The following is a 12,135-nucleotide window of genomic DNA, read 5'->3' as shown; positions in this document are numbered from 1 at the left end:
ATTCAAACAGAAACATATGGTTCAAAAACTTCTATAGTGTACCCCGTGTCACTAGTTATGTGCAGTACAGGAGAAGGCAACGCCAAGCGAGGAGAAAAAGGGCAAGCACTAGGAAGGCTGGGGAGGAGAAGAGAAACCTCATCTCCTCCCTAACGTTCCTAGTGCTCTCCCTTTCTCCATTGCCCTCCTCTCCCGTCTCGCCTTCATAGTCCTCGCCCCATCTCTCCTCACTTGGCGTTGCCTTCGCCTGCATTGCACGGAACTAGTGACGCGGAGTATAGGGAAAGTGCCGGAAACATCCAGCGCGGAGAACAGCTCCGATAAACCTTTCGTGATGTGCAGAGAAGGTACGGGAGTGATAAACCCGCAACTGTCCAACTTTTGCCTCTAATTTCTTGGCCGTCTGAAATGACTGTTAATGCACGACCAAAACGCCTCTAACATATCCTAGTCCCACGACGCGTACGAAAAAATTCGCTTTTTAGGCGACATCAACAGTCTTCAGCAAATCTCGTTGTTCCTAAACCTGCATATTGTTTCACCGGTTTGTGAATCTCAAGTCTACGGAAGTTTGACACAGGCGCTGTGCCTTTGCATTAAGCCGCCGTCGACTCGCGAGGCAAGAAACAGTCGATGAGAGCTCAGGAAACGAAACGTGTGGCGAGTCCTGAGAATATTATTATTGCTTTGCAGCCGATGAGATTGTGACATTTGTCGATAGGGATGTCGAAGAAAGAATTGGAAGTAAGAAGCGTAATAAGCCAAACTCTAAATTTCTTCGGTTACCAGCGACTACAGGAAGATAGAACAAGATGAGAATGAGATCGCATTTTATTATATTCTCCACTGTCTAACCTATGCAATACAAAAATGTACCCGAAAAACCTGATGGTATACTTCGTCTCTTCCCTTCTAGGACATGTCCTTGGTACATCGGTTTTAACGAGCATGAACTCTCGCGTCAACGTTCAAGGCCCCGTCGGTCCGGACGTGTCTAGGTGACAACTAGTCACTGTGGTTCCGCTGTCGTCCGGTCGCCGTCGCGGAACACTCGCCAGCAGCCATGTCCGTGAAGTTCGTGTCGGTCCGGAGTGCCCTGGTCCTCCTCGACCACCTCCTGAGCATCCTGGTGGTGACACCTCTGGTGGTCGTCTACTGGCGCGGCCTCTGGATGCTTCTAGATGCTCTGGTGCTCCCCGAGAGTCCTATAGTCAGCGGCTGGGTCACGTTCATCTGCGGCCAGCTGCTCATGCTGTGGTTTCATTTGATGCAAGAGTCTCTTGATGTCCTCGGAAAGAGTAACCCACATCTCTTCATGGTTGTCTCAAGAACTTACACCCAGGCGAGTAACATTGAATCAAGATATGAAAGAATGCTTCAGCGTTGTACATGATTCTGGGGCACGTCCAGATATCTCTTCTGAAAAAAAAGGAGTGATCTGTACCCATACAACAACATCCCATAATACCATAGAAAGCACCCCTATCTGAAAATCAAGCAGTTTTATCAGCCGACTATAGAAATTTTAGTGGATCTCATAAACGGCAAGTATATACACAGAATATATTTTCTGTGCTGTGCGCCATTAATATTCAATTAAGAGATTGATAATTGAAAATTTATTGAAGACAGTGAAAAAAAAGTGTTATCGTGAAAGGTAAAGTATGGTAGACAGCCATGGCCAAACGTCAAATGGTCCGTACGTCATTCGTTGAAAAAATTCATATAATGTGTTATATGTTTTTTATACGGTATTACAGGATATGGACCGTATAAGTGCATGTGGTTTTTGTAAGGATGCCTTTGATCCCCTAATTGTGCTCTGCTAAACAATTAGAAAAAAACAAACATTATTTTTTAAATGTTTTCTGCCCAAAAAGCAATTACACGCAACGTTAAACCCACAGGGCATGGTAGCACAGTAATAAAGACGTTCGTAGGCAGAAAACGACTTGTGAAGTTATGCACGGAAACATATGGTGAGTGTCAAAGCGACCTACTGCGTGTCCCAAAGAGCGGCCAGGCTCTTCAAATCGACCGCGAAAATCGGTTTCTTAACCTATCGCGTTCCGATTTTGTACAGCGTTTGCCACAACTGGTGCAATTTTTTTCTATGGAATTAGCAAAGAGCTAACTTACCTAAGGAAAAGATAAAAAAAGAAAAAGGCTTAACTCCTATGGAAATGCAGAGAAGCCACCGGTCTTCAAACAGCCCTATGGTTTGAAGACCGGTGGCTTCGCTGCGTTTCCATAGGAGTTAAGCCTTTTTCTTTCTTTACCTTTTCCTCAGGTAAGCTCGCTCTTTGCGAATTTTATAGAAAGAATGCACCACCTGGTGGCCAACGCTGTACAAAATCGGAACGCGATAGGTTAAGAAACCGATTTTTGCGGTCGATTTAAAGAGCATGGCCGCTAATTGGGACACGGGGTAGATTGAGACGACGAGAAAACTGCAACGGGTATATTGGAGGCTCTTAACCATTTTAAATAGAACATAACTGGCAAATAAACTCTGCTAATGTTATATACAATTAAAATTGTAATAAAAATCGAGCCTGAAGTACGAGTAACGTCATGTCAGGTATAAAAACGAACTCGCAAATGTTGGACTATCTGGTCATCCATCAATACTTCCAATGTGTTTCGGACACAACCCAGACGGTGAAAGTGAAACACTGAAGTCCAACGAATTTGATCCCCACACTATTGTGCCTTCTGGTCTTACGAAGGACTGAAATTTCTGTTCTAACCGGCTTAGAATAGCCCTGAAACGCTTTTTAAGTCCGGCATTGACTGTGGAGAAATACGCCGTAAGCACGAACTCAATGAGGTAACTATGTCCCTCTGAATTTACGATACGTGCAAAAGAAGGTTTAATTAAGCGCAAAACGTGCATGCGCAGTTGAATTCCTTGTTGCACCAAATGCTAGCTACCACGACTGTCTTCCCGAATCTTACATGCACAGATCCGAGCCGCTCCCGCAGGTCAGATAACGTGATAACACGGATAGATTCACGCAGGATGCGAAGAGGTTTTTGAACGCAAAAGTACAAAGGCTCTGGAGTGTGATCGAGTAAATTTTGGAACGCGCTCCATGTTCCAGTATAAGATGGCTTCCCACAATTTAGTCTTGCTCGAGCGGCTCACGGTAAGATAAGATAAGTTTATTTGATTACCGAAAAAAAAAAAAAACTCTGATACAATCCTACCTGCTTAAGCGTGGGCACGCTTTCATGCAGGACATGACAGTACAGACATTTTTATCATGCAGACACAAATGATGGTTAAATGTAAGTAAGACACGAAAGAAATATTAAAAAAAACATAGTCAACAACGAAATTCGCGCCCAAATAGATAATTCGCTTGTTAGATAACACCCACTTCGACAATAACAATCATTCAATGGTTGCAAAAACAAAAATTGCGAATTTAAACAGATAATGACAAGAACTCGATAGAAAACACTAAGTTTTTACGCATTTAATACCTCATTGTTCAGAACTTTAAATCAACAAACAACACCACTCTTTTATTTTTATACATCTGCCTCTTAGGCGACAGGCTTAGGGTGTCTTTAGGCAAGCTATTAAATATTGCAGGAACATAATAGTTTCTCTGTTGTTGTTTTTTTCCTCCGTAGTTTGTATATATTTTTGGAATTGCATTGGTTCCCGCGTGCCGGAGTGTTTTTATCCTGTAGGTATTTCTATGAATTCCTCAGAAAAAAAAAAAGAAAAAAAAAAGGGCTGGTTAAAACGACAAATAAAAAAAAAAGTATATGTATTAAAAGAATGTGAATGTGTCTCTTCGTTACTCTCCGTAGGTGATGGGCGTCGCCGTGATCACACAGTGGCGCGGATTGTGGCTGCTTGTGGACCTGTACACCGACGTGAACCTTCCGTCTGCGCTGAGCTCACTGGGCGTGGGAGTGGCGGGACTGGTGATCGCCGGATCACTGAGCACGGTGCCCAATGCACCGCCGTTCGTCTTTCTACCGGACATGCAGGAAGACTACTTCAGCTGCCCGTCACGGTTCAACACATCGGTGGGTGACACTTGCCTACGGTGCAGAGCGCGTCTACGGCTCGTGCGTTCACCGCGTCATCAAAAGTGGTGTACCTCGAAACGTTCCATTCGCACTTGGACCTTATCTTTTCGTCCCATTCTCATTTGGTCCTCCTCGTTTGAACCTTATCTTAAGATCCGAATCGTTTGTTTCGCAACTGGGCCCATTCTCATTTTGCCCGTTATCTGAAAACGCCCCATTCGCACTTGGACCGTGAGCATTTCGTACCATTCTCATTTGGTCCTCCCGGTTTGAACCTTCTCATAAGGTTCGAACCCTAAAATACCATTAGATATATCTTATGCGCACAGGTACGCACTGAGAGTCGTAGAATGTCTAACCTACCCCCCCCCCCCCTCCCTCTCTCCTTTTTTTCCTTTGGTTTAAAACATTTCACAACATTCGAAGGAAGATATTTCGTCTGTTTCCGACAAACATCTCGGTTTTTGTACTCTGACATCATAAATTAGTACAACGGATCAGCTGTAACTCTTTCCACACACTTGTTTGTCCAGCTAAATCGCCCAACAATGCTGACAGTCTAGAAAAACTTGGGCCTAGTTCAGGGATTGAAAAAGGAACATGACGCCCCTTTTGAAATGTTCTCCAAGCTCCGCCAGTTTACTGTCTTTATTCGGGCACTTGCGGCCTTGCGCACGTACGGCTCCCCCGTTTCCCACTTAAAGGAACACTGAAAGGTCAAAATCATTTTTCCTTTATTATCCGAAACGATTGAAACCGATGCCTGGACATTACCCTCAAAATTCGAAACTTGGGAACTCAGTATTTGAGAAGTAAAAAAAATAATAATAATTTCCAGAAACCGAATTTGAAGTTCCCGCGTGTTCCACGCCAGTGCAGTGACGTCAAAGATTGAGTCGTCCTGCAACTCGAATTTCTCTCACGCCTCAGCATCGCGTTCGTCCGCGTCCCGCGATCAACCGCTCCGTGCGTGCCGCCCATCGCTGTGAGCAGACGACGTTTCACTTTCGAGTTTGAAGTTCTTTTAAGGCTCTTTCAGCGATCTAAAATTCCTTTGAACAATATATGGTCGAATAGAATGCGCAGTGGACTTTTGTGAGCGACGAGAGGAGCTATGTCCCAGCGGTTCTGAGTGGAAGGCTGTCCCGGCGGAGTCACAACCGAAACTACGGTACACAGACACCAAACACAGTTAGGGTGACCATCTTCCTGCAGGCGAAATGCGGGACACCCTGACCCGGGGGGGAGGGCGGGGGGGGGGGGGGGGGGGGGGGAGGGGAGAGAGGAAGAGGAGGACGGTATTTTCCCCACTCAAGGTAAATGTATTAAAAAAATTCACCATCACGCACACCCCGATATCCTGTGTGGCGGCAATTAAGCTAAAATTATTTTTCCGTCACATTGATACATTTTGTGTGTAATTGTAATGACAAATATTTTATTACGGTTGTATGTCTAAGTTGAAAGAATAAGTTGTATGTCTAAGACATACAACTTAGACATTAGTGTGTCTAAGTCTAAAACATAAAAATCGACTGCAGCAGACCCCAATGCATGAAAGGGAAATAAGAAACAGTAAATCTTTTACGGCATTTTGTTTCCTGACGATACTTACTCTTATACTAACATGCTCTTGCATAAAATTAGAACCTTGTGTTGCTTTTTCCACCTTTGTGAGTTGCAGGTTTTTGCCTTGTGTAGCCGTCCTCACCAAAAAAAAAAAAAAAAAAGCTTTCCAGAACAACCCTTTCGCATTGCACAGTATGATTTGCAAATAATTACAATAGTTATTTTTCAACTTTAGAAGAGCAATTTTCGCTCGCAATATTTTGCCATCAAGCGGAGAGGCGCAACGGCACATGCACGTCCGTCTCCTGCAAGAACGATGGTCGCTTTCCGCAGTGCTTGTATGGAAAATGGCACACCATTAAGATTCACACGTTTATTAATGACCTCCGCGCTACCCCGTGGCCCGCCCTTCAGAAGCGCCATAATTTACGTAGTGAGTGCTACGACAATGTGAAATGCGGGATATTTTGAACATTTTGATATTTCTTGCGGGACGCGGGACGCGAGCCCTCAATGCGGGACAGTCCCGCCGAGTTGCGGGACGGGTGGTCACCCTAAACACAGTTGTTTTGACCGTTTGACGATTTCCTTTCCGAAGTCTGAGAGGTCGTCAAGCACCTGAAAAAAAAAAGAACTTTGTCTGATTCCCCGACTCACCGATCATCCTCAGTACTACCTGCGTCGAAAGCCTCCATGTTTTCCGAGGAAGGATAAAAAAGCCAGGAGGCGGCATCACCCCGGGGCCCGGACTTTGATTTTCGGTATTTTAAAAAGAAGGGCAGTAATGTGCTCGCAATTGCGTTAAAAAATGTTTTACGAATACTGCTAGTAAATATTATTGAAATGTCGCTTACAAAGCTTCTAAATTTCATAATCGATTACGTCGCAAATATAGAGAAACGAGGAGGTTAGGAGCGAGAGAGAAAAACGCCATAATAAAAAAAGCGCGCGCGCGCGCGCGTGGAAACAACTTTTTTAATTTTAATATTGTCTGTGACTACAACTTTCGTTGTTTTTGACAACAAAAACAGATACTACCTTGGGTGTGTGAGTGCCCCGTTAAAGCAAGATTACTTTTGTTTGGGCCTTATCTCTCTTGATTAAATCAATGAACGCGAAGGGGTTCGGGTGCGCTCTTCCCGACGTGCCTTTGATGCTTTCGATGCGGTTGTTGGTACTGGGTTCCTTGTTTTCATGGTGGTTCCAATGTTCAAGTTAAGAAATGCCACTCATCCAAGTAGCGTCAAAGTAATCGAGCACTATACGCGTTAGAACCCAGCCCTCTGTACGGAAGCCCCCACTCTTTGCGTAAAACGAAAGTTCCACACGCGATGAGCAGCTTGAGGAAACACGGCGCGCAGACCACCCATAAGCGCCTGCTCAAAATCCGCCGTGAAAATGTCAGGCGTCGCGAAAACAATTCCAGCCGATGTGAATGCAGCTTAGAGCCCTTCAAACGCACGGACATAGATTTGTCGCGACCGACCCGACAACAACACGTAAACGGCTGCACTGTACGCACGCCGTCAGTTACAACATGCAGAGTTACAAGTCGGTCATAAATGTAGGGTACAGCAAAGAAAGAAGTCCGCAAAAATAATTTTGACTGACGACAGCCGCTCTCCTCCATCTCGTGTTGCGAGGGTAAGAATGCAGGACGAGGGATCACTGCGGTCGACGGTGATCAGGAACGGATCTGCGCTTTCTGTCTTTTTGTGGGTGTCGTTGAGTTGCAGAGTTGAGTTGCTGATGAAGAAAGGCTGTGGCCGCGCTGAGCGCATTGCCCATAGCATCCTTCAGGCTGGCACACGTGGGTACTTCTGCTGCGACTTCAACTGGCACCTACAACAAATTTAGTGATTTGGTTTGGTTACCTTTGCGTAATGCTTCGTAGACGCGATAGATGTAATAATTTGAACACATACTGTAGAACAGGTTCGGAGAAGTTCCTCGTTAAACGGCACGGGCGGGCTGGACGTCTTTTTCAGCGATACGCGCAGCTGGTCCTTTACAAGCCTCGTTTGGTGCATGGTTATGGTCGTCTATAAGGGAGCGTAAATGTTGAAATGACACTTTAACTACAAGAAAGCTTGTGCCAAGTGGTGCTGGCAAGAGAATGTAAGGAACGAAAGCGAATAGCAGCGGTTTCTATAATGTCTAAACAGACCGTCAAAGACAAATCGAATATAGCAATTTACGTGATGTGCTTTTCACGTTGTCTTCTTCAGTCAAGCTCGAAGCCGCACGTCCTAATGAAGTGTAACGGCAACAATGCCAGGCGACCGTTCCGTTTGCATTCCACGGTTGTTTGTGATAATTGTTGCCTTCAATGTGAAGACACAAATGTTTTCCGCGTTTTGCTCGGTACAAATTCCGACACTGCCCATGCGTGCTGCCTCGATGTCGAGTGGTGTGATGATTAATTATGTCATATTTCTGGGTGAAACATTGAATATTTGAATGCAAGGAAACATACTATAGAACAGGTAACACGAAACACGGAACTGTAGACAGTTCCCTGCTTCATGTGAAGGTAACATTTCGTAATGTGATCTGGCCGCGTTGGGATCCGGACAAAATCGTCCCGGATCGAATTGTCCCGGACAAAATGGTCTCGGACAGAATGGTCCCGATCAAAATGTGCCCTCAAAAAATGGCCCCAAGCGCAAACCCGGAAAAAATGGTTCAAGCAAATATTGAGACACAGTTTGCATGTCCTTTGGGGGTTAGTCGATTGTCTGCACTTGCTGCATATTGGACATAGAGAAACGAATATTTTGCTAAATAGGCCCTTTAGATAAAAGAGCATCATTTGTTGCACAGAAAGGTAACTAGCCCCCGACGCCATCTCGAAGGATACTGCGTCGCTCAGGCTATTTTTCGACCGCTTAAATTTTGCAAAACTAATAACAATACGTTTGCGTTTTGTTGTGCAAAATGAGATGGAGAGGGGTTTGGTTGCCCGAATTAGTTAAGAAGCTCTATTTGTCTTGTTCCGCCGTGATGTCCAGACTAAAAGTCAGCCATTATGAGTGTGGCTACTGCCCGTCCGATGTGGTAACCGTTCGACGCGGAGATTTGCAAGTGTGCCTGATACACTACATATAGAGTTACCAATGTTATTATTAAAATGTGGCGATCGGTTTTGAATACGGCTTTATTCGTGTGGGAAGTTGCGTTCCTAGACGCGGAAGACATGCAAAACTACAGCCTCGTGTGGTTGTGTGGCAGATTAAAACAAAAACAGCTCAATAATTAGAGCGCAGAGTTCATACGGCTAAATACAATTCATAGCGACGTTATTACAATACTTTGGTAATGAATACGTGTTCCAATTGTTTTCCAAGGATTGGTCGTTTTAGCAACTACGTTTGACAAGGCGTGTGAAAATGATTCAACCGTCAAATCATAAAGTCATTCAACAATCCCAAGCGGCGCAAGAATATTCAGCGAGTATCTACACAATATTGTTGGAAAATACTCCGAATATGAGGTTCTCCCCATCCACATAATGTTTAGACAATGTAGTTATAAAAGTGGAGTAGTACCAGCACAATATCACTAGAGTACTGCCAGCGTCGGCTGTGTACCCGCCGGACATCGCGTATATCTATACAGCACTAGCAGCGTCGGCTCAGCATCCGCCGGACATCGGGTGTCAATCCAGTACCCGCCGGATGTCACCCGTATATCTACAGAGCACTTAACGAGTCGGCTGAGTATCCGCCGGACATCGCGTATGTCAATCGAGTACTGGCAGTGTTGTCTGAGAACCCGCCGGATATCGCATGTATATCTATACACTACTTGGAGTGTTGGCGCTAGATACCGCCCAATTTATGTGCTACAAAAAATATTTTGATCTGCTCACGCCACCATTACGCTTCGGGCACCTTTATTATACACATATGTAGATACATTACGCATACCAGCTGAACATCTACATTGTGTGCATGCACATAACAGCACATACAAATATCGATAAAACAGCACACTAACCCGATCATTAAACTTGAGGAAGAAAACAAGAAGGGACGACGTCCCTTCTCGTTTTCTTCCTTAAGTTTAATTATCCATATACCAACCCGCTCGTTCTGTCCTAACCCGATCACTACTTCTAAGCTCTGCGTTTCCACAGAGACGGATATCCTCGATAAACACCTTATGTTGATTTCTTTCTTCAGTAATGCTATACCTTTGAGATTATTTTGAACGGTTCATGGGATGATTTTCTTAGTAAAAATGAGGGTTGGACTATTTTGCCGGCAGCCGGCACAATCGCCCGATGGAAAAAAATGCCGGCAGTTTCGGACGGCGCGTGTATTACTGGGAAGCGTGTTAACCCCCCCCCCCCCCCCCCCCCCCCCTGGCCTGGCTGCGTTCACGCCGCTTTGCGGCGACAGTCTGCGGCTGCTCATTAGAAAAATATGAACCCACTTGGCCCACCCGTACACGCCGCTTCGCGGCGGCCTGCCGGCGTACCAACCCCTCTGTCCCTCATTGCAGCCCCGGAAAGGGAGTTCCATACCATGTGGTTCAGCACCGGAAAGGGGCTGCAATGGGGTTCAGCAATGTTTCGCCGCCGCGGCATGTAAACTTGGCAAATGTTTTCCTTTGGATCTCTCTTGATCAAATCCTGGGTCCGCTGCGTCTGAAGCGGACACCTTTCCCCTGAGCTACTCTACAGCTTTAGATTTTCGCTTTCACAATTCACTTTATAGAAGACCCAATGGTGGACAACTGCCGACATTTTCCCACGGCTTATTGTGCCGGCTGCCGGCAAAATATTCACTTCCAAAAAATAAACGCTCGTGCCGTAATTATTAGGTGGAAACGAAGCTTCATGGGCACCCATACAAAAATGACCTATGGTCGGCTATAGAAAATTCTTTGTATGGCCGAGCAAAGGAAATGGACCAATTAGCAATATGCACTCGCCCAGGTGTTTGCGAAAATGTAAATAAACGGACACAAGAGATTTTTTTTTTTTCAAATCTCCTAAAAGTTTATTACACACGGCCTACTCTGTAGACAAGTACAAACTAAGCAATCAGTAATATGTGAAGAGGTACTAATAAGCTGTTATACAACTGAGAAGATTGTAGAGCAAACAAGAACCAAAGGTAATTCCTGGGTAGTGTCTAGTCTCCCGGCAGGCGGCAGAAGTTTTACCTCGAAATTCTAATGGCAATCGCCACTTATTAGTGCTGCAGTCAGTTCATCGGCCGACGCTTCATTAACATATCGTTTCATCAACATGCGATGTTTCATAAACAACTCAAAATACCTTTTTTATTTTTTAAATAGTTGCTGCAGACTCGCCAAGTGGCGTGAGCGGGTGGGCTGGGTCGGTGAGCACGCGGCTCAGGAATACACGCGCGACGAAATTGCCCTACAGCGTGCAATTCGCGTAAGTAGTGTCGATGAAACGTATTCTTGACGAAATCTGTGTCCCTGAAACGTGTACCCACAAAAAGGTGTCCATGAAACGTGTTTTCACAATACGCAGGAAGAACAAGAAAGTCAGTATTCTACCTGCAGTTGTCACGTGATATTAGACTGCTAATGACAGGCGACTGCCGGTAGAATTTCGGGGAAATTACTCTCCCGGTTGCCAGGAGATACACACTGCCTAATTCTAGAGGTAATCCGTAACAGTACCCGTAGAAGAACGGTCAATTGTCACCGAGTAGGCTGCCGCACACTTAAGTTGAAAATACCTGGCTTGAAAGATGTAATCCTAAATGTATGTCGACACGGGCACTGCAGAACAACCACTCAAACACAAAAACGGGAAGGAAGGGAACCGTGAATATTCACCACGTAGTAGCACAAGCTGTCATTTGCCGAACTCAACACTTAACCCATCCCAAGAATGTCTTAGGCTTCTTCGAAGAAATCGCTTGTTGCCGACATACGGGTAGGACTTTTCGATCGAGGTATGTCATTTACCATAAAAGCGAAATCCACAGCAGCCCCGCGGGCCACATGTAAAGGCGTTCGTCGACTTTTGGCGTTCGTCACCTAATGGCGTTCGTCGACTTTTTTGTGCATAGTATTACCGGCTCGTCCAGTCAATCGCAGAGTGCATCGCGACCTTGAGCTTTTAGTGCGGGTGTGTATTTGTAGTGACTTCCAAGCTCCAGCTTTCCACAGTGCTCTGAGTTAGGCGAATAGGAGCCACAGAGCCAAGTGAGCGATAATAGAACTTAAATGAACTTATGAACTTATTTAGTTGTTTCCTGAAATATATAACAAAAGGCTTAAATACACTATATATAGGGTTCCGCGTTTTCCGTTTCTATTTTTCAAAATTCGGCGTACTTTTTTCGGTGTTTATTTTAAAATTCAATTTTCGGTTTTTTTCGGGGTATATTTATGCCCATAAGACTCCATCGGCTTTTTTCGGTGAATTTAAAATAAACACCGACGGACACCGGATCCGATGATCCTTCTATAGTCGGTTACAAGTCAAGAAGGTAGGAGAAGCTCCTCCCACAAGTGTGATGCGCCCGT

At 45.1% G+C, this 12,135-nt stretch overlaps 1 protein-coding gene across 1 annotated transcript in view; it reads left to right on the top strand.

Moving 5' to 3' along the window:
• LOC8024882 overlaps positions 1-12,135 on the top strand; it is a 36,170-nt gene that overhangs the window by 17,128 nt on the left and 6,907 nt on the right. Inside the window, exons 2-3 of the mRNA XM_029991169.3 lie at positions 917-1,342; positions 3,826-4,047. Of these exons, the coding sequence (XP_029847029.3) occupies positions 1,064-1,342; positions 3,826-4,047 (501 nt within the window). The 5' untranslated portion in view covers positions 917-1,063. The remainder of the gene's footprint in view (positions 1-916; positions 1,343-3,825; positions 4,048-12,135) is intronic.

Source organism: Ixodes scapularis, unplaced genomic scaffold (assembly GCF_016920785.2).
Source record: "Ixodes scapularis isolate PalLabHiFi unplaced genomic scaffold, ASM1692078v2 PGA_scaffold10__122_contigs__length_95168666, whole genome shotgun sequence".
Taxonomy (NCBI): Eukaryota; Metazoa; Arthropoda; class Arachnida; order Ixodida; family Ixodidae; genus Ixodes; species Ixodes scapularis.
The sequence above is the reverse complement of the archived record's forward strand: the minus strand, read 5'-3'. Positions and strand labels throughout refer to the sequence as shown.